Source organism: Diadema antillarum, unplaced genomic scaffold (assembly GCF_040938485.1).
Source record: "Diadema antillarum isolate AM-2024a unplaced genomic scaffold, OU_Dant_1.0 scf00000018, whole genome shotgun sequence".
NCBI lineage: Eukaryota > Metazoa > Echinodermata > Echinoidea > Diadematoida > Diadematidae > Diadema > Diadema antillarum.
In genome coordinates this window covers 1,266,601-1,289,943 of record NW_027270907.1, presented here as the reverse complement: position 1 = coordinate 1,289,943, position 23,343 = coordinate 1,266,601, and the positions used below count along the sequence as shown (strand labels likewise).

Sequence of the window (23,343 nt, the reverse complement as noted above, 5' to 3'; positions counted from 1 at the left end):
TAAATGCATATAAATAAGGAGGCACACACACACATACACACAACTCTGAACACAATTATCAACTCTTCATAGAAGCCTTTAAAGTCTCCATGTTTTCTCTTCTTAAACACGCAAACGTACACACACCCACACACACACCCACACACATACGCTCACACAAACCATCTCTCCTCTTCCTCTTTCCCTTTCTCTCCTCTCCTCTCTCTCTCTCTCTCTCTCTCTCCCTCTCTCTCTCTTCCCCTCTGTATTTCTACTTTGAATCATGTGAGTCATCCAGTTTTATTACTCAGGTATTTGTGTGTCCTCAATAGGTCACAGTTTGATGACTTTTCATAAGCTTTTTAGGGTTCACCTAGTTGCTAATCAAATTAAGTCACAGGTTTTCTGTTTTAAAGGGGGTATTGTGTCGAATTTTTATGACTGTTTTTGGCCAGCTAGATTAAGGCACGGGCGACTAAGGCGACTGGGTAGGTAACACAATGTAGATGGATAGACTTGTAAACGAAAAAAAAAAGTCGGCAAGTAAAAGGAGCACGTGTTACAGACAGTCAATAAATAGATGTGTGGATATGTGATTTGAAATAATAAACCTTATAAAAATCAATCATCAAATATAACTTGACGACGTCCTACGATAATTTATTTGAAATCATATAGGAAAGTGAACAAGAAAGAAGATTACCACTTAAGTGAATACTGGTTTATCATGTCTTCTCTCCTAATTTGAGATTTGTTATGTTTGATGTTCTTGCAATCTATTACTCAAATTGTCAAAAACGGTTAAGATACGTGTGAGTACATTCATTTGTTGTGTGTTTCATATTTGGATGTGGACTTTGTGTTTATATTCATATTGACAGAACATGATAGATAATTTTACTGATAATATTCAAGTTGTATGCACACCTTTTGATAAAACAAAGAATTTCTGACCAAAAAAAAAAAAAGACCCAAAACCCAAAAACAAAAATAAAACTTGCCGAATATTCACTATGAAGAACTGATGTACGCTTACTGGATTCTAACAAATTAATTCAATTTTCAATTAAATTCAATCGCATCTTATTTCCATCTATTAAAGGGGATGGCTAGTAACTGATCAGTGGGAATCAGTGGGAATGCTGAGGGATGATTGTTCTAATCCTTGTGGGATTCATTTAAGAGTACACTATATATCTATTCTTGTGTGAAAATTATTTGCTTCAGAATGGTCTCATATTCAAGTAATGTGCAGTTTAATGCTTCCAGGTAAGCGTCCCTGGTCAGTGACGGGGCATTAATCTGCACATTACTTGAATATGAGACCGTTCTGAAGCAAATAATTTTCACACAACAGTAGATATATAAAGTACTCTTAAATGAATCCCACAAAGATTGGAACAATCATCCCTCAGCATTCCCACTGATTCCCACTGATCGGTTACTAGCCATCCCCTTTAAAACACAGAAGGCAGTTCGTATAAATACAAAGTATACATTTGACAAAGTCATATTAATTAACGATAAGTAAAAAGTGCGGTACTAACAATGGTTGGACCATATCTTGTTACTAGTTCCTCAGTAGAAACTTTTCCGTAAATTTGGAAACATTCGTAATTAAGCCTACCGGCATTTTCTGCTAGAGACTTGGGGAAAAAAGAATGTTAAACTTGAAGAAATTAAAATGTGAAAACATGACAATTTTTCTTTAGTCTATCAATCATTTACCCGACTATTAATTCATGCGTTCACTCATTTATTCATATTCTATTCACATATGAATTCAGTTATTTAGTTATTCATAGATTTATTGAGTCATCTATTCACTTATTTACTCACTTGCTTGATTATGTATTTATTCTTTTATTCATTCATCTTCATTCATTTTCTGTCATTCATCATACAGCTGTGATTCGTTTATCAGTCTACTACATAATCATATCCATGCATCATTTAATTTGTTGCAACTAAAATAATACCATAGTTAACAGATACTCATAAGATATACACACAGTAATGTCAGTATACGTGAAGACATGCCTATTTTGATGAAGTAAAAATAAATCTTGAGTCTAGACTCTGCGTGTCCATTGGGATTAGGAATTAGTTATCCATGCAGATGCAGAAACCTCGTTTAGGAGTTAAGCAATTATTATTCTCGTTTTAGTTCTATCTTTGAATAGTAGATGGTTAAATGACGCCAATTGTCATGAGGATTGTGAACATTGTGTTTCGAGAGGAGTGGATTCATCTGAAATGAAAAGTCTTCTTTTTGCTTTATAAAGTTTTGAAGCATACATCAGCCCCTCAAGACGTATTTATAGTATATATAGACTATTCCATCGCATCTCCCTAACCGGGAAACCATTTAAGTGGGGCTAGCCTCCGTTAAATTACTACACTGATACACAAATAAGGCAGTTTCTTCTCGGATGACGCGGTGTCTTTTTCTAAGTTGACAAATAAGCCTGGCTTCAATTAAGCTAAAATCTTCAAAGAACCTATTGGAATCGGTTTCCCTTTCTCTTTTCTGGGCAGACACTACTTAAGTTGCGGATTTTCTTTTTCCCCGGGAGTAAACCGTATAATGACGTTGAAAAAACACGGTATCAGTTCTTAGCCCTTTACAATTGCCATCATTACGTTAAATTTTATCTCCTTTTTCCTGGGATTGCAAGATACAAGCGTTTATACAGTTTAGCTGAAGAGAATGGCCGACCTTTTTTTCTTTTCTTTTTTGTCAGAACCTCCCACAAAACACTGCTTTTGTCGCACAAGAAGACGGGACAGATGTAAAGGAAAAAAGGGGAATGAGGTTGAAGAAGGCGGGCAATTTACACATGGCGCTTATACGGGGATTTATTTCATGACTTGGGATATCGCTCTTTGAGTGGACTCATCCGCAATAGAAGCGGTTTTAGTGAGAGAATGCAGATCATTGTTGAGCTTGTCATTGGTAACCGGTGTGTAGAATCGGGCTTTTGTTGGGCGGAGAAAGAGGACTAGAGGAGGCTTAGGAACGACTGTTTGCGTTTCATTCGACTCTCGACGGGCAGAAATTTTCTTCTTTTTTTTTTTGTTCTTTAAAGACTTTCATCGAGCATTCAAGCTGAGATTCTATCATGAGGGAAATTTTAACATGCACCTATACACGAAGTCTTGCCATTTCTATCATGGTGCAATTTTGAAACTCTTGGAATTAAACAAACTTAGTATGAATATAGATAACATTCAACATTCCTTACATGAACCAATAGTAATAATGAATAAAAATCACCGGAAGGTTGATGAAGGGTGGACGGGAAAGGGAGTAGGGAGGAAGGGGAAAAAAGCGGTTGACCAGAGGGTAGCACTACGGAGGTAAAAACTTTATCAATCAACTACTAAACCGTAGTTGTCCTGTAGGCGCAATGAGGTTTTAGGAATTATCTGTAGTTTTAGCACCGTTGATAACATCCGTGTTCATTCCGTTACATGACAGATGCCTTTACAATCTTGACAAGAAAAAATACAGAATCAAAGTAAATTCATGAAAGAGAAACAAAAAGTATGGTTTCTTCATGTCTACCGCCAAGCCATTGCAAAAGGTTAATTTCCTCGCCGAGCCTATAAGGAGAAGTATAAGTTTGACACCTGCTCTTTGCAACAACCAACAACAAGTTCCGATGAGCTTTGATGAGACATTTAGAAAGGGTTGAGCGAGGTGGAAAGCGACGAGGCGGGGGGGGGGGGGGAGGGGAGGTTCACAAAAGGGAATTACTCTTCTACTCATATAGAGCCTGACGAAGATTATGATACTGGCAACATAATCTTTTGAGCACCCTCATAACTGTCTGAAGAGACTGAAACTCGATTGGTGATATAGCCGAGCAATTACGAGATAATCTCGCAGAAATCGGAAAGGACATCCCAAGAGGTAATTTCAGGAGAGAAGAAGAAGACGAAGGGAAACATGAAGAAGAAACCAATGTAAGATAATTGATTGATTGTGTTCATCTAAATGTGGTTCTTCCAATGACTACGCTAGTAAATGTAGGGGAGGGAGTGTACGTTGCGGAGATGCATGAAACTTGCTAACTTTGAAGGTATTCCTGGTATTACAAAGGTATTACCATGTACTTATAGAAGGCTTACACGTTAATCGCAGCAACCAAAATTTAGAGTATATGGAGCGAGACCCTGAAACTAGTGAAGGGATCTCTTCAAACCACAGGCAATATGGAGGTAGTTTGATAGACAGATGGAGAGACAAGTACGAGATAGATAGAGAGATTGAGAGAGAGAGAGAGAGAGAGGGAGAGAGAGAGAGAGAGAGAGGGAGAGAGAGAGAGAGAGAGAGAAGCGTGAATGAATTCACAGAAGATTTCTTAATATATAGATTAAAAGATATTAATAGAGACATAAGTGATAAAAATATAAAAGTGGGGAGGAAATCAAATCTTTGCTCACTTTGGGTCATCTTTATGGAAATCACTCCTCCAGTCGATTAAGAACATCAATACAGCTGAGGTATTATTTAATTAATAATTTACCTCAAGAAGTATTTGTTTAACTTGGCCTACAGTATGATTACCATTATCTTTATTCAATGTACTATATTGTTTCACTTTGTCCTTTTCTTTTGTGCATGTAATTCAAGTCTTACATAAGTTGAGCCATGCACGAACATGTAATCATGACATGGATTTGGCGCCTTATAAATTCCATATGCTGTCACTGTATTCGCATAAAAGAGAGAGTAATAGATAGCAAGATGAATAGAAACATGATAATCATACAGATAGAAGGATATGAAAGAAAAGAAGAGAGGTGGGATGATAGAACAAGAGGGAGTGAAGGAGAGAGGGAGAGAAGGGGGGGGGTAGGAGGAGGTTAGGAGTTTGTCTTTACATAAGAGTCCAATTCTTGGCAGAGTCCTAACTTTCCAGCGACTCTTGTGACACTCTTAATGTGGATAAGTCTTGATGGGAGTTGATGCCAACGACTTGCATCACTTGAGTCACACATCTTTGGAAGATAGAGGAAGAGGAGGGGTAAGGGGGATGGGGATAGGGGTAGTTTAGGATGGGGAACGGGAGGGCTTCAGACAAAATAGACTTCAGATACAGTAGCAGCCCGATTGGTATGAGCTACGATACTCCCCCCTCCCTCTCTCTTTTTAAGGGGGACCGAAAACACACAGACTAAAACACCCACCTTTGTTTAAAGGTCTTCATACCTCCTAAAGAACACGTTTGTCATTGCGTTCCTGAAAACATTTTAAAGTGTAAAGTTTATTGCAGGATATCTAAAGTGTTAAGATATAAAAATGAGACCCATAAATATATAGACTGGGTCAGGAACTGTTTGGTCTGTCCATCAAAGACTCATTATCCTTACATACATTTGTACAAGCGAATACAGTAGCAATCAGCGCTCCACTTTCGCACTCATGTTTTAAAGATCAAACCATTCAGATTACAAACGTGCACACGAAATAAAACAACAACAGCAAAATAGATATCGCTTGGGGAAAGTACTTCCGGAAAACGAGTGGCCGTAATACTAAGTTATGCATGGAGAAGCGCGTTTGAGAGGAACGTTATTCCAGTTTGAGTTTAGTCTTCTAAAAACATCTTTCAGTATCATCGAGCGAATGACACGTTTCCAAACGAGTTCTTCTCAAGTGTGTGAAAGTTCTCTGCTAATCATTTACCCCCTCCCCCTTCTCCTATCACCCTGTATGGAAGCGCAATGCCCGCGGGCGACTTAACTCATCGCCGCTCAGTCAGCGCCCGTTGACAGTCTCGGCAGCCTCACGACGCGCGGAATGGTCCTCAGAGAACCGGTTGAGGATGCATCGAAACTTAATAACACAATGTCTCATAACCCTTTAGGGCCAATGTATCATACATGACATTTTTTTTTTTGCTTCGACCTCTTGCTCTAAGGAAAATGTCTGCCTTTCTTCTATGTGAGCGCGTCTGCTAGTAATGGTAACGTTAACTCATCAGCAATGCACTTGCTAATTGAAAGGAATCAGTCAGTTATACATAACTACACTCCGTACCTTTCATTAAGGACCAACTAGGTGCTCGGGGTTTAAAGAACTAAGCATGTTTGGATTTTTGTCGTTATTTTCCCTCTCATCGCGTGTCGTTTGCTAATTTAGAAGTCGTGTAAGATGCGTGCGCACTTGTGCCTTCACTGAAGTGGGCGGGGTCGAGGGGTTATTTACAGGCTGCGTGTTCTCTTTTGCTTTGACATCATTCACGCGCTTGCGCACGCCGCCGGCTGCGACTTTTAGGCAGCAGACGACAACAAACCCGAAACTTTGCTCTCATTAGGTGGGATAGAGGGCGAGAGACGGAAAGAGAAAGACTGGGGACGCAGGCTGCCGAGATTACAATGTCCGAACATGCACCCTGCCATGCTATCGCTGCAAGGATTTACTCACCATGCTCACGTCTGTCATGTGGAGAGGGAGATAGAAAGATTTAGCAATCAGTAACTTGGCAGGGAAAGGAGTTTCGACGGACATATCTCTCTGGAGACAACATTTCATTTGGTATTTTTTTTCGAGGGAAGTTGGCTCTCCCCACCGCCGATACATGAATCGACAGCTGGTTTTACTGCAATGTGACGCACTGGGTCTCAAGTACTGAAAATTGTGCCCGAAAATATCCCGATGGATGTACCACGTCACTGATCTGTCTGCAAGAAGAAGAAGAAGAAGAAGAAGAAGCAAGTGATCAAAGTTCAGGTTCTTGGCTTGTAGTGGTAGCTGGTGTACCCATGGTAAATTTCACTCCTCATCCGGACTCCAGTTTAAACAAAAACAGCCAAACGAGCCTTCAGAGGAGCTGATAGGGCCATTCTTCTACCTCATTTCACGTTCTCTCTCTTTTTATCCTCCCTTCATCTTAAAGTCACCGATTTCGTGGCTTACTATCATCTGTAATTATTTCCTTTCAATTTTCCCATGTTCTTTTTTTTTCCCTTTTTGTCCTTCCTTCATTTACCATGAGGGTATAAAGGCTCTTGGCAGGCGTGGACTGAGTGTTTCGTGTCCTCTCAAGTGTATGGATTCAATCGAAGTTGATGGATGACGCTATCTCAACTCCAGTCCCAGCACCGAGTTTGCCGCCTTTGGAGAATAAAGTTTCCGTGAAACAGATATTCCGAAACCCGACCAGCCGAACGACGTCAGCCAGTCGGTGAAACGTAAAGGAGAAAACGCGAGGCGTGTTTAATGTGCACTCAATGGCATCAGGGCAACAATTGAGCGTTTGTTTGCGAGGTGACTTTGTTATTTTTGTTTAATTTATTGATTTCTCCTTCTTTTCTTCAGAGGAGGGTATTTTATCACACCTCTTTGTCGGTCAAGTTTGTAACATGCCTGACCGTTTTGGATGTTAGAAACATAGCCAGCCGAACACATCTGCAATCGCACGTTTTCCCCACAAATGTGTTCTTGCGGACCTGTATACGCTAAATATAGAGTGATTTACGCCCTGTTCAAGTTAAACTTCACTGATCCCCCATTCTTCAATGGGTTTGACTCTCCAGACACGTTTTCGCCAGGAGAAGATCGCTTTGTGAATGTGTAGGGGGGAGAGTAACGTCGTTATAGAGCGATGACTCCAGAGTTTTAAACCATTGAGGGCATTGACTGTATCTTCCCGTACGTTGAGTATCCCGCAGTTCACCTTCCAAATGATGAGCCAAGCTGATCTCAGAAACCTGGCGGGTGTTATCAGGACGCCAGGCAGCGGGTTAGGGAAGTCTTAGAAGTGTTCCACGTCAATGTTTACTCCAACTCTTGGGAAGCGAATGAAACAAAGAAAAAAAGAGAACGGTAAAAAACTACTACACAAACAGGGACCAGCCTGCCTTTGTATGATTTTTATCTCCTTCCGTGCTCCCCGCCGTGAAAAGGATACAGTTATCCAAGCAAAATGTTACCCGAAGGCTTCATCTTCGCTGTCACGTTACTATTGGGACTTATCGCATCACTCGAAGGGAGGCATAGAGGCAAAGGTAAGACGTTGCTATGGTTACCATGTTACTCCATTCCGTCCTTCTCCCTTCATCTTTCTTGTACCTGACTGTGTCCTTCATGTGTTAAATTACCCGGATATACCTTTACATAGGACCTAGAATATTACATAATTTCATGTGCCGTGCCCTGGGCTGCATTATATTCATTTATACGCCCTGTCCTGGGCAATGTATTGCTGTAATGATATTGTTATTTCTATTGTGTTGTTACGTCTTTCAATCTTTTCTTTTGTTGTTCGGTTAACATTGAGTAATTGATATAATGTACTCACTTTTGTATAATCTATCTCATAAAAAATACGAATATTTTTTTTCTCTCTCTCTTAATTCAACTCTCCCTACTAACACAGTCGTGAGAACACAACAAAAATTATTTGATGGGAAAACATCTCGTACATGAATCGGTGCTTACTTGTAAACATACACTATTCTCTATACTTTGAGGTACATTCAAAATGCCTGTACTTCTCAAGAATATAACTGCTAGAAACAAAAGTAATAACAACTTGCTTTTGGGACCCCTTACTACCTACCATCACAAAGGGTTTTCCTTAACATTTTGTAGTTCTATAAATGTTGAGACTTTAGGCTAATCAGCTGCCTTTTTTTATTACACATTGTTCTCCATCAAGCATGTAATGTGTGTTCTCCCTGGAATAACAATATCTTGCCTACCCTTGAGGTTTCATTCATTCCTCGCATGTAAGGAAAACTTGCCTAATTCCGTAAGGGCATAGATACATCAACAAAGACGGGTTGTTAAGCGCTCTTCGACATACCACTCACTCAATCAAGTAATGGTTGTTTGACTCAAAATTCTGCTTTCAAACTAAAGACAGGACATTGTTGGCCACCGCGCATACCCACGTCAAATACCGAGAGTGCGTGAAATTATGGCCTTTTGTTAAGGTGCGCGAAATCGTGGATCAAGCCATCGAGTGCGTGTGGAGTGCACATGTGTATGAGGCTATTTTCGTGCAGGTCGTTGACACATTGGTATATTCTGTGTGTGTATGATATCCTGCTATGACCATTAAGAAACGAAGCTATTCCACTCAGAATTCAAGTTTAATTCGTTGATTCAACCAGACAGAATAAGAGAAACTTAATTTGTAAAGAATATAAAATATGAAAGATGATAGAGAATTTGGGAGTTTATATGCTTTCACCACACAGCGATGTTCTTCACAATGAAATATGCAAATTAGAGGAGGTGACGACTTTCAACGCCTCATTCCTTGCTTTTAGTGAAATAAAACACAAGCGATTGCATCCCTATATTGACTCATATGTAGTAACAACAATAGTCATGATATTATGACGACTAGGGGATAGGATGGGAAGACAGAAGAGGTTGATGAAATAGTTGCTAGATCATCAACCAATACTGCAATTTTCTGGTATATGTTGTATGCCATTACAATTTTAAAGGCATTATTTACCATTTGCAGATGAAACAAAAACCCAATTTTAATGCTTCAAAATAGTTCTAAAATGTGAGTTCGGGATAGAAACAACCAATGTAAAAAAAAATGTTAATCAGTATAATCAATGTTAAGGGTTGTGAAATATACCAAATGTGAACAATAGCTATTATAGAATTGTTTCTACAATATAAACCGTCTATATGTTATGGTTTAAGGAGAAAAATAGTGATATCTCCTTATATTTTAGGCTTTATTGCGAATTGTTTATATGGTAAGATGTTTTGTGATACAACTGACCTACACATGTGCATCAAAATGTGATAACTTGAACATTCTTTAAATCACTGCTCCCTTGGTAAACAATACCTTTGATTAGAACAATAACTTTAATTAGAGAGATGTCAAGTGATGACATCGTTACCTTTAACCCTGTATGTTCTTCGAGAGCCGATTGACACACACACACACACACAAAAAAAACCCCATAGTATAGAGTTGTACACACTGACCAAAGTCTCTGGCGCTCAAAGGGTTAATACTGCATCTTTGGGACCAGCATAACTGCCTCACGAAGACGTTCTAGGATTGAAAGTTTCATTACTTCATGTCAAAGGTTAATGAGCGCGCAACCAGTCCTTTATTTGGATTTACTGATTATCTTATAGAGTCACCTTGAGCATGGGACTGAAACGCACTTTAAAAACGGTAAAATTCAGGGTCACCGGCTATTACAAAGAAACAAGTCCACGTGGATCGAGACAATGAATTCGAACTCTGTTATTTGATTAATGTTATGTCTGGATAGTACAAGGTTTGTCATAATGATCCGCCGAACGGAATGAAGCGGTGTTTTGATATGATTCTACTCTAATAGAAGACCAAGTCCTTGTAAAGATAGCGGTGCCCTTTTGATGTCATAAATTTAAACTTGGGTCTCCACACACGAATCTCCTACCTGTGCTTTCCTCAATGTCCTAATCATGCCTCTCCGCTACAGTTATTGATCTTGTAAACGCAATCCACGTGTTTCAGGTTTTTTTTTAAAAGTACCATCCTTCTGTTCACAAATCGAACTGCTTCTGCTAAATTTCGATCTGTATGTGTGTGTGTGTGTGTGTGTGTGTGTGTGTGTGTGTGTATGTGTGTGTGTATACGTGAGAGAGAAAGAGAGAGAGTGTGTGTGTGTGTGTGTTTGTAGTATAGTGTATGTTGAGGAATGTTTGTGGACTATTCATGTGGAAGACTTTAAGGGAGATTAAAAGCAAATACTGTATATTGGTATCAACGAACACAGCGTTTCAGTTGAAAGAAAGTACGAAGTCGTCTGTCCCTCTGCCCCGAGCGGATCTCCAGCTCTATAAAGAGCGGTATGCCTTTTAATAAACAGACGACACATATACTCGTATACGCTCACGATAATCAATTAGCGACGATTGCTCCTCAGCACTAAGGGGTGATCGCGGGGAGGCTAATAGACTTCCTCACTTACTTTCACGCTGTCAGAAAGGCCTGACAAATTGATCTCAACTACCTGAATGCTATTCGACCAACCCATCTAGTAAGATATAGGCCTAGTTCGAAACTTATACAACCTTCACGTCTGTTACATCTAGATGTTACCTATCCTTTCTTTCTCTTCTTTATTGTCTGATTCCATCTATTGGAAAAATGTACATATTTCTGTCCGTACATACGAGTATATATTATATTAAACTGCAGTGTATATTGTATTATATCAAATTATATCATATCACATTGTCTTGTATTATATCATATCATTATCATATCATATGATATGATATGATCTTACATATATTATGTTATATTACATTATACTATGTATTATTATATCGAGTGTATATATATATATATATATATATATAAATAGATCTACATATATATATATATACATATATATATATATATATATGTATATATATATATATTATTTATCATTTGTATGATCTTACATTGCTGGTTTCACAAACGGATAGAAAATTAATAACTTAGAAAGGAATTCAGAGGGATGATATCAACACAACGCTTCTCCCTTTCGTTCGAAGCAATAACCCCCGGGACTCTGAACATATAGGGAGGTAAAGAAAGTAGATATATGAATATATCTATGTATACTGTTCAGGAGGTTCAGAGAGGATATACAAAACAGGCCCTCTAAACGAAAAACACCCATTGCCGCAGAAAATGGATACACCTCTTCCTTCCACTTCTGAAATGTGTCAGACAGAATGTTGATGAATAAGCGAAGCATGGTAAGCCAACCACATATACTCATATTAACTTCTACAAAGAACACTTCCGGTGAGAAGGAAAAGAGAAGAGTTTCTTTATCTTTTAAACTTCAGATGAAATTTTACCCCTTTTCTTCACTCCTTCTACAGTAATGGATTACATATCATCTGACTCTTGTTGTGTTTAACGCGTTCCCTTCGAGATTTCCAAATCCCAATAAACACTGAACGAGAACGCGCAATAAAGAAACTTCACAGAATACTATTAATTGCAAACAAATGTTGTCGAACAAGAAAAAAACCCAAAAAACAAACAAACAAACAAAAACACTGGCAATCTTGAGTCCATTGATTTGTTAGTCATCGCGAGTTTGCCACACCCGAATGCCACGCGAGGATTCTACAGAAGGGGGAAATGGGAAGCACAAATGTTATTCCCCCATTTTGGCTATGAACTTTAAAGATGCATTTTGTTAACGACTGTAAAGAGCGTGGTAACTCTTTAGTGTACAACAAAAAGAAAAAGGCAGTTGGAAGAAATCTACCGATTTAATATTTTCAGTATTAGGCTACGTAAATAAATAAAAAAAACGAGCGTAAACATAAATATCAGATTACGGTTTTGCATTACATTCTCATCACATTGCTTCCTAAATTTGCAGATGATTCAATTCAATTCAAGTCATCTATTTTTCTTTTTGAACAAAGCATAACATAGGGAATAGAAAATATACATGCAGACCGACAAATGTACAAAGTTATGATGAGAGGGGAAAAAAAGAACTGAGAGGTCCACTGAAAAACATGCTTGTATATTGTAAACCACTGAAAGAATTCTATGAGACTATGCTTCATTATTAAAGGGAACCCAAACCCAAAGAGCAATGTGGAATTAGTGAAAGCAGCAACATTAGTAGAACACATCAGTGAAAGTTTGAGGAAATTCGGACAATCGATGAAAAAGTTATTAACTTTTACAGTTTTGGCGTTGGAATTGCAGAATAAGGAGACAACCAGAGGTTATGACGTATGTGAGGACAATAAAACAAAGAAAATATAAAGGGAATTCCACAAAAATTTATTTTTCTAGCATAATGAAAAAGCACTTGACTAACCGCTTTCAGAAAGCAGGCGGAATAATTGCTACCCTTAACATATGTCAGTATCAACTTGATGGAATGTGTAATTTTCATGAAAAATGATTTCTTTTAATGGAATTCCCTTTTATACTGTTGTCCTTACATACGTCATAACCTCTAGTAGTCTCTTCATCCGGCAGTTCCAACAGCAAAATTATAAAAATTCATAACTCTTGCATGGATTGTCCGATTTCCTCAAACTTTTACTCATGTGTTCTACTGATTTTTCAGTGACACCAAATTTAGCGCATCAGGAGGTAAATAACTTGACAGTGTGGAGTGACACTCTACGACATATGGCTATAATCTCAATTAACAGGTTGAATGACACGTGCCATTATTGCGTGGCGGCAGATTACTCTGGTTTGACTGTTTAAGTAGGCATGGAATGTACAACTACAAGGTAACATACCAGTCTATTATCAACGGCGTTAAGAGATGCAAGATTTCTTTTCTCCTTTCTTCTTTTGGCAAAAAGGAGACCTTTATGGAGCGGCCTTTTGACTCTGACCACCCTTCCACCAGTTTTTATCTTTTGGGATAAGAACGGCGAGGTGTGAAATTCGCTCATGTAGTTACGTCTGAATTCAAATCGGTCGTAAGGATCCCAACCCACAAACACATCATGACGAGGGGGCAGAACAGAGGAGAACAGAACAAGACAAAAACCCAGTCATTCACCGAATTTCGTTCTTTACTCGTGCTGCTGCTACGACTGCCTCAGTGTAAGAAGATTTTTGTCGCAAAACGAGCTAACTCCATTCTGTTAAGTTGAGATATTTGTGATGAAAGCTGCTAAAAACAAAGAAAATAATAAGAGAAAATACAGAATATTATCAATCATAATTTCTAGAACAATACTTGTTACGTCACAAGTGAGATATTATTGGAAAGGTGAAAAATAAATTATTGCTCTCATTGATGATGGACTTACTTGGAACTGTTTAAAAAAGGGCGCTAGGCTAATTTTGCAATAAAACTCTTCAAAAACAAGAATTATGCAACAGAGAACGTTTTAAATCAAGAGAAAAAAAAATTACAAAGTATACGCCAGTCAGAGTAAAGGCGACCAATAGCGACAAAGCGTCAATTTGACTGTTAATAACTCCTTGGTTCAATCGACCCTGTGGCCGTCGACTGAATCACACATTGGTCAAATCTCTTACGTGACTGTGACGTCACAGATTCAATCTTAGAAACAACAATGGCAACAAAACAATCATCTGTGACTTATTTGACTGATTTGTAGTCATTTGCAGGATCATGCATCTCTCTGTCAGCAAAGTCAGGAGGATGTGTTGAAAATCTGTAGAAAAGTTACGAATGCGCACAAAGGTGAGCCAGTTAGTCCGGCGCAGTCACATGACCAGAACGAATAATGTCGAATTGCGACACTTTGAGCAGGGACGAATTTACGTCACTTCCTAACAGTCTCTCTCCGTGAAACAAGGTTAGATCCACCCCCATGTTTTTGCTTTGTTTTTGTTGTTGTTGTTGTTGTTGTTGTTCAACGCTTTCAAACCCACCACTGCAAAATGCCATTGACATTCTGTACACACATGTCGCCCACGGTAGCAACAGAGTTTAAATCATTCAAGTAATACACATCATTCAGGGCGTTAGTAAGAATTATCTATACCCGATGGCAACTTCGGAACAGTCGGAAACACTCGAGGATATAATCAAAGCCGAGTGTGTTTTTTAGACCGTTAAACTCTGGTCCGTTCAAAAGTTACTTCGACAGCTTCAGACCCGAAAGGGGGAGGGGGAGGTGGTATCATCTTGAGTTGCCCTTTCAGCATGAAAGATATCATTTACCATTTGCAGATGAAACAAATACCCAGCTTTGGTGCTTCAAAATAGTTCTAAAATGTTAGTCAGGTATAGAAACAACCAATGTAAAAATTTTAATCAGTGTACCGACGTAATCATTATTAAGTACTGGAGAATATACAAAATGTGAACAATAGTTATAACAGAATTGTGTCTATAATGTACCGTCTTCAGTTATGGTTTAATGAGCAAAGTATAGTGATATCTCCTTCTATTCTAGACTTTATTGCAAAAAATGTTTATATGGTAGGATGTTTTGTCATACAACTGACCTACACAGAATATGCATCAAATGTAATAACTCGAACATTTTCTAAAAATCACTGCTCCCAATGGTAAATAGTACCTTTAAGCCCTTACTTGCACCTTCTTCGGATTGTGTATAACCTGCTCCTCTAACACGATGGCTAATATCATATTGGACATATCCATAAGATGTGGATGACAATTTTTACGGTGTCACTGAACTGTCCAACGCCCATCCCCCTTTTTTTTCTGCATAGGCTCAACATTTCCTCTAACCCAGTAATCCAAGGAAGTGTTTATCTATGGTATGATAATGCATATTTCTTTTTATCAATTCTTACTTTTCATTTCTTTCTTTCCTTTCTACGAAATATGTAGGGCCTACATTGTATATGGCCTTTTCTATGCTGAAAAGAAATTTGATTAATGTATGAAATTATATTGAAGAAAATAAGATCAAACCCAAAAAATCGATTCTAGTGTTTCATATGGTATAGAATATGATATTATCTTTTATTCAAGCCATATTTCGGCCACATGCCATCTTTAGTTTTCGTTGCAGGGTTTTCATATCTCTCTAAATTAACAGATTTATAAGAAATCCTTGATTGGGTAGTTTAGAATATTAAAGTCATTATTTCTGTCCCAAATTGGCAATATCGTTTTATCCCTGAATTTTTGCAGATCTAGTCTTTCTCTCACATGCTTTATAGAATTTACATACAACTTACAGTTGCCAGTTTAATCAAGGACAAGCTAATAATCCTGGCAGCAAAATCAACCCAGTACACGATCGGTTGATAGAGGATAATATACAAATTTCCTTGGACACATCCAGATCCACAGGGGGTAGATAAGAGTCCTGCAGGACGTGTCGCTTTAAATCTGGACCTGTTCTACACGCATGCCCTTGTGTTACCTCTGTATCAAAAACATGTTTCTTTAACACGATGGAAGTGTTTCGTGGACAGATCTGGGTCTGGCGATGTCGATAACAATCTTGACATCAATGACCATGTCCTTTCAATATTCAACGTCTCACTCCCACTCCTGTGATGCTTAACCCCTGGACGACACGACCCCGTGCCTTTCCAGGCTCCCCTGAAATATTGTAACACCCCTCCTCATATCTGGAAAGACAGACATTGAAGAAAAAGAAATATAAACCATAGCACAACCTATTGATATGCCAAAGGGTTGGTGCTCCACGACTTGTTCGGTATCATGGTCGATGCTTGTCCTTTGAAGTGTTACTTGGGGCCTGATGTTATTCTGCAATAGACTTTGTAATCACTTGTATTTGTTTAGAAAAGTGAATCCTTGCAATGATAATCGTTTGGGAACAACCACTGGATATTGAATGAGACTTGTTTGGAATCTGTTTTTGCTGGATTTTGTTAACACAGCTCGTGCCCTTCCAATATGACGGGGGAAAATATGCGGATTCTTCGTACTTATCATGCTCACGATAAAGTTTGTTTTTCTCTTTTCCCGTGGGTAACACCTATGTGCAAAATGCCATGAGAAGAAAATGCATTGTTTACCTCATTCTTTGGCGTCAGGGGGACTTAAATGATGATGAACGACAAACACATCATAAAACGATTTTTTATGATTCCTAATGGGGCGTCATAAAGTTATTACTCGATATTAATCAGCTTCCATTCGAGGTCGTTCTCTCGCACTTCCCGTGAAATCAATAGATCGTCGCCCTTTGCAAAATATTTGAATTCCACAGTTTATGGATATGTTTTACACGACGGGCGACACAAAGAGCGCGATTAAAGGGATGGTACAGTTTCGATTGAGATGGGGCTTAAGGTTTTCAACGTTTTTGATGATGATTTTTTTGAGATAATGAGAAACCTGTTGTGAAATATGAAAGAGCATATAATTCTAATAGGAATTCAAAGTTTATTTGATGAAAATTAGTTTTGAAATGACCGAGAGATCTCGAACAAAGCGATCCGAATAAAAGGTGGGACCAAACTTTTATTAGGATCGTTTTGTTTTACTTTGTTTTTTGCATATCTCAGCCATTTCGTAACAGATTTTTATCAAATAAAGTTTTAATTCCTAATGGAATTGTATGCGCTTTAACATTTCATAAAGTGGTTTGTCATAAAGTGGTTTCTGAGTATCTCGCAAGAAGTTAAACGCTGAATCCTCACCTAAATCGATACTATACCAGATCCCTTTAATGGCGAGGTGTGTATCATATCAAACGAGAGTACGAGGATTTTGGCCTAGTGGTTTGCTGCTGTGCCATAGTTTACATTTCCACCGTCAGAACGGAAATGTATCGAGATGGTGTGCAAGACGAATCTAATAAACGGAGCCCACTCACCACCCCGAGAGTAAAGGCTGCCAGGGCGATCCGATGTGACAACCAGTTTCATTCCTTGTCACTCCCACTCGAGGTTAGAAAACACTGTTAACCGCATGTGTGCCGATTGGCTCAGAAAGCCCCATAGCGTTGTACACTCTGTCCAAAGTCCCTATCAAAGAAGGGGTTAAACTCTTAGGTAAGAGAATTTTGATGTGCGACATCGTAGGGGGAGATGATTTGGCAAGAATACTTAAAGGGGCATTTCAGACGATGTTCATAATTTCACATCATACAGTACATAAATCAACAGCTAAATAAATAGATTTATGGAATTTATTGTGGTTCTTCAACAGAGAAACAATACTATGAAAAACCTTAAACAAATTACACTGAACAAGGATGATGACATAGCAGGCTCACATATTTCAAAGATGTAGCCATGTAATTTCATTACAATACCGCTTGCTTGCGAGTTCACCTGTGTATAATCTATGCATGCCTTCTTCTTTTGTTCTGCTTCCCTGAGCCCAAACTCATGCATTCTTATGGTGAACCTGCCATGTCCTCATCCTTGTTCATTGCAATTTATTATACATTTCAAAAATATTCTTATTCTTCATCCCAATTATCATAGATTCTGAAACTCTGTCCTCAGTATAACTAATTTATAGTTGTTCAAATGTAAAAATCTGAAAATTATCCGGTGGGCTTCTTTAAGATCATTGTTACACAGCAAAGATTTTAGGGGTTGGGTTCTATAAGATGTGTCGCACTGTCACTAAACTCTACAGAGGTAACGCAATTGATAAAACATTGCAATGCACTCTGTTTGTGAAGTAGCTCAGTTTTCAAAAATGTAGATGAAGTCATTGGCAGGAATATTTTCTTTTTTTTTTTTCAACGTGTAGTTAACACGTCTGTGATTTCGCTGAAAAATATCAAGAGATGAACTTATTTTCTACGTAAAACAGAAAACACATGGTTTTAGAAGCGTCCCGCCCGACAGCAAAATTAGATAGCATCCAACCCAATCTGGCAATAATTTAAGAGGAGAACACTATAAAGATCTTAAAACATCTTTTAACAATCAAAATATATTCGCTCTCGACGTACAGAAATTGTTTTTTGTTGTCGAATTTCAATAATTGGGCCAAATTGGCTGAATAGCAGATCGCTGGTGGTTGCAATTTTTGGAAGAGTAATAATTATGGTGAGTAAGATGTAACACTGTGTAAGGAAATATGCATAGTCATGCAACCAAACCTTGAAATCTATACCTGCCCTACCATCTAAAACGCTGTAGATAGCCGTAAAGACTTATTAGCCCGTGCCTTGATTATACAATCAAGGTAATTTGGATTGTGGCTGCAACGTGCTGTTGATGTGCGCGTAGGCATGGTAGGCAAATATATACGCTCTTAATGTGACTCTCTGACGGTATGTTGATTCTTAATGTAATGAAAGCCATTCTTTCCTGTAATTCTTGAGAGTCATTTAAGCAGCGTGCTCAAACACATTAAAGTTCCGTATACATACATTCCCGAGCAATGTACTTTGAATTAAAAAAAAAGCGAGCATCAGTTTCCAAACAGTTTCTGCACACTAACCAAACACAGGAGTCGAATGTTTGCGAGGGTTTCTTCTGTTATTTTCTCCCCCCTTACCAGTACTTTTAAACATTATTGTAGAAGAACGTACTGGGCGGGGCTGGGCGGATACAAGACTCATATTTGATTCCATGGCTAATTGACGATAATTCCGGAGAGAGGAAAACCGCTGATTTCTTTTGTGTTCGATGTTTGTCCTTGGTCATTGTCCGCGGAGTGTAGCGTGTAGCGGATTGGCACAGGCCGGCCGGAACGGCGTGACCGAAGGCTGCGAGTCCCCCGTGAGATCGCAGATTTCAGCTGATTTGAGATGACTATCATAGTAGGATAAGCCTGCGTCATCCTCGGCATCAAGAACACAGTGATAAAACTTCCATCAAAAATTTAGGGACATTTCGCGAAGGTGAAGCACTTCTTTTTACCCGTACAATATCAGGTCATGAGGTACATGTAAGATTTTCATGTCAATAGTATAACCCATTCATACTAATCTTCATTTACTCCTTGGTCCGCGAGAGACTTGCACGGACGGAACAATCTAAGAAATATAACGAGAAGCAAATGACAATATGACAGACGATGAAAAATTAGTAGCTAATGTAGGATTTTCAAAATGGTTTACGAGTACTCTATTCTATACTTTGACTCAACTTTTGCATAGAATTGAGTGTCGTATTGTGATAAGACATCGAGCAGTTTGTAACGCATCTCTGTTTGAAGTATTTTTTGATACATTGAAAAGAAAAGTTTATCAACGGCGTTCTATACATTTGCACGGTTCATTGAAGTCTGCCAAGTTTTAGTAAGAGAGGAAGGAGGGGGAAAGGTTCTATATATAACTATATAATTATAAGCATTATGTCGTGCAACAAAGTGCATCTCCACGCTCTTAATTTATTTTGGGACAACTGTGCGAAATTCGATGCTAATAATGCTAATTAGAGAGGAAATTTCCTAAATTTTGTTAGTTCCTGCTAGACAAAAGGTCGCAGCAGTCGTAAAATCTATTCCCCCGAATCATCGTGAAACTTGCATCTTGAGGGTGAGCATTTTGTTTCTCACATGCAGAGAACTAAAGTACCCAAAGCATGCAGGCTAATACAATATCCTGAATATCGCACGTAAAACTGTGTCAGATAAAAAGCACTTTGAGAAATGTACAGTTCATTTTTTTTTCTTTAAAATCTGTTCAAGGAAGGAGGATTATTATCTTTTTATACTACATGTATTTTGTACGAAATTATGTGTTAACAAAATAGACTTTCAACTACCCCCGAACCTCGCAAAACAGTGGTTGAAGACGGTTAGTCACTTAAGCACATGGAACCTGGTGAAAGTAATTCGTAAACTTCTCGTTGGGAGAAAAAATAAATAAGATTTACTCCTTTGAAAAACCTTTAAACTAAAATAACAAGAAAATGAAGATTGCAATATGTTTTTAGAAATGCCGGGGTTTGCTGGTGTTAATTATAGTATGAGAACATCTTTACTTCAGCCTTTTCATTGTGATAGTGATCTATCTCTAAGACTATGGTAATGCCTAGACTTTTGATGGTAGTTTTTCTCCCAACGAGAAGTTTACGAACTACTTTCACGAGGTTCCATGTTATTAAGTGATGGAGTCGTCACAATGCAACAAAATGAACAATAATTGATAATCATCGATATGATTATCTTAAAAAAAAGTACAGGACGTGAGTATAAAGACACGTATAATGAAGCTGCATAGTCACCAATCACAAAGTTGATCTGTCGTCATGTTTGAACACCCTATAATTCGTTTGTAACGTTAGAGTGATTGGCGTAATATAAGATTGATGCATAATGCTCGAGATCACAATCTTACGCAGGTGCTCGAATGGGAGGTGACCTTGAAATTGCGCCCTTTTTATTTGGTGCTCCCTCATGTGACAACAGAATACTTCGAGCCTCCGTCTGAATTGCTTCTTTGGTTGTATTCCTCTGTTCTTTTAGATGCTTTTAGATGCTGTGTGTCACTATCATCTTTTAGGGATGTAAATTCTTGTTTTTCAAGAGACAGTGACCTATTTTATAGCTTCTCGAAACATTTCCTAAAATCGGCCTGTATTAGCCCAAATACGTACGTTGTTGTGCCCTCCTGCTTTTAGCCTTTGTTTCTGTTTGTAGAATAATATTTGCCTTTTTACAAAGCTTAATCGAGGCTGCAACTTTATTTTTTTGAACACACAACGAGGTAGGCCGATATCTCCCCCTTTCTCCAACAGAAATAGTGCATTAAGCCGGATAGGTCTAAGTGGTGATTGTCTTCCAATATGCACAAGCCACCTCAAGTGCCCCCAGCCCTGGAAGCGAATGACGTAAATGACGTAATGGACAGTATTTGCTAAAAGACAATTGACATTTCCTTCTGATTTGCTGAGACGTGAAGACTTTTCGTCGAGAGCTCACACGACCTTTTTCTCTATGCGCTCATTTTGACGTCATATCGAGTTTTTGGCTTGTCGGGGTTGACGTACTAGTCGGCCTACAGACGGGGGTGGGGGGGGGGGGGGGGTATGTAATCGATCTTGAGTAGTCTGAATGGGTGCTTCCAATCAATTTGTACCCTTGTCTTCTCAATCGGTTTCCGAACATCTATGAAAAATGTTTAAAGTCTCTCTCCGCTCTTTCCGCTAACAGGCTAACAAAATGACGAGTTGATATCTGTATATTAAGTACTTGGCCATAATCTGTTCTTTTCATTGCTTTTCATTTCACGCAACCCTTCAATAATTATATTCAATATACTACACCATTTAGTTGTTTTACATATAGCGTGTGTGTAAAATTCTATGCTTCCAGGGTGACTTAGACAGTTTTCGTCAAACTTTGCGAATTGCAAACACACTGGACTGAAATGACATGATATACATGCAAAATCAACTTTAACGTTAAGAAAAAAGATCATCAAGTTCGTTTGATTGTTTGTTTTCATTTTCCATTTGACAAGATGGCTGGACAGCCCACAAGCACTAGCTGGTCTTCCATGAGGTCAAGTTGTTAGTAGATAGATTTTTACCACTAGTTCACCCAATTAGCCATCATTACTGATCAAAATGCCTATCGGCGCTATTCTCTGTGGAAATAATAAAATGTCTCCGGTCTCTGACACAAGGGTCAGAATATTTATGACCAGGTGATGACGCTATTTGATACCTCATAACTTTGACCGGATTCATTTCCATAATATCAAACGGAGACGTAGCAGGATATAATGCAGAAGTCGTTGAAGCCCTTTAGACTATATAGACGGTTATTTAAGAGCAAAGAGAATTGTGTGCATTATAACATGAGCCCGTTGCAGCGTTGCGAACTGCAAATTTTCGCAATATAATGATATTAGTCAAGGATATTGAAGGAGTCATCGAAAAGGGGAGAGAAAACTCGGTGAGTCTGGGCCACACCTTCCGCACACAGAACGCTGACTAGCTGAACTGTCGTTAATGCCAAGTCATTATCATTGGCACTCCACCTGCGCCCTGTAACTACCTCCTTAGCCCCTCAACCTCTATCCCCTACCCTCTCCAAGACACACAGGCACACTTCATCACTTTCAACTCAATTCTGTTCACTTCACTTCAATCGAATTGAATTCAATGTTCAATTCAATTCAATTCAATTCAATTCAATTCAATTCAATTCAGTTCAATTCAATTCAATCCAATTCAATCCAATCCAACCCAATTCAAGTTAATTCAATTTAATTTACTACAACTTAATCTAATTCAATATAGTTCATTTTTGCACATTTCCCCAAAAGAGAGAATAATTATTATTCTTAAAATATTTGTAACATTGTAGGGTGACATTATGTTAAACAGGAAAGGCATACATAATCATAATCATTTTCCCCTTATGTGCTCTACCATGTAAGGCGCGTGCCAAGATAGATACATAATGCCTCTATCCTCCATTCCCTTCCCCGTTCCTACATGAAACTTAAACGAGGACTCCCCCCCCCCCCCCACCCATTCGCTGCTGCATGTTGATACAATTTTGTTCTCTGACGACAAAAAAAAAAGATGTATCACCCATTAATGCTGTGAGGGAATAACTTCAATGCAGTTAACTGTAGGAACAAGAAGAAAGTGCGATCACATTTACTACGTGTAAGACAATATCGCACACAATCCGCAAGCAGCCGTTGTGTGTCTTCAGCAGCCATGGGCGATTTCCCGTTCAGGGGAGTGACGAGCGTTCACGAACGCTTCCAATCATGAGCTTGGGCGTTCGCAATTCACGGTCAACCTGCCGAGCGGGAGGAGGCAGGAGGGTGCATTGCATTGCCTTCCACGCCCATCATTCCGGGACGGTCCCGTGCCGTGGCTGCTAGCGTTGCGTTGCGTCAGGGTCGACCTCGAGACGACTCCCCTCTTTATTCATCTCGCTAATCATCAGGTTTTAATTTTCGCCATTTATTTCATAATTCCCACGATTCCTATCATGTTGGATCATCAAATCATTTCACACTGT

General features: G+C 38.7%; 1 protein-coding gene across 1 annotated transcript in view; it reads left to right on the top strand.

Annotated features, from left to right (window-relative positions):
• The first annotated feature begins 7,916 nt into the window (after positions 1–7,916).
• The window catches only part of LOC139727898 (R-spondin-2-like), a 33,257-nt gene continuing 17,830 nt past the window's right edge, over positions 7,917–23,343 (top strand). The window contains exon 1 of the mRNA XM_071638872.1: positions 7,917–7,998. Within this exon, the coding sequence (XP_071494973.1) occupies positions 7,917–7,998 (82 nt within the window). The remainder of the gene's footprint in view (positions 7,999–23,343) is intronic.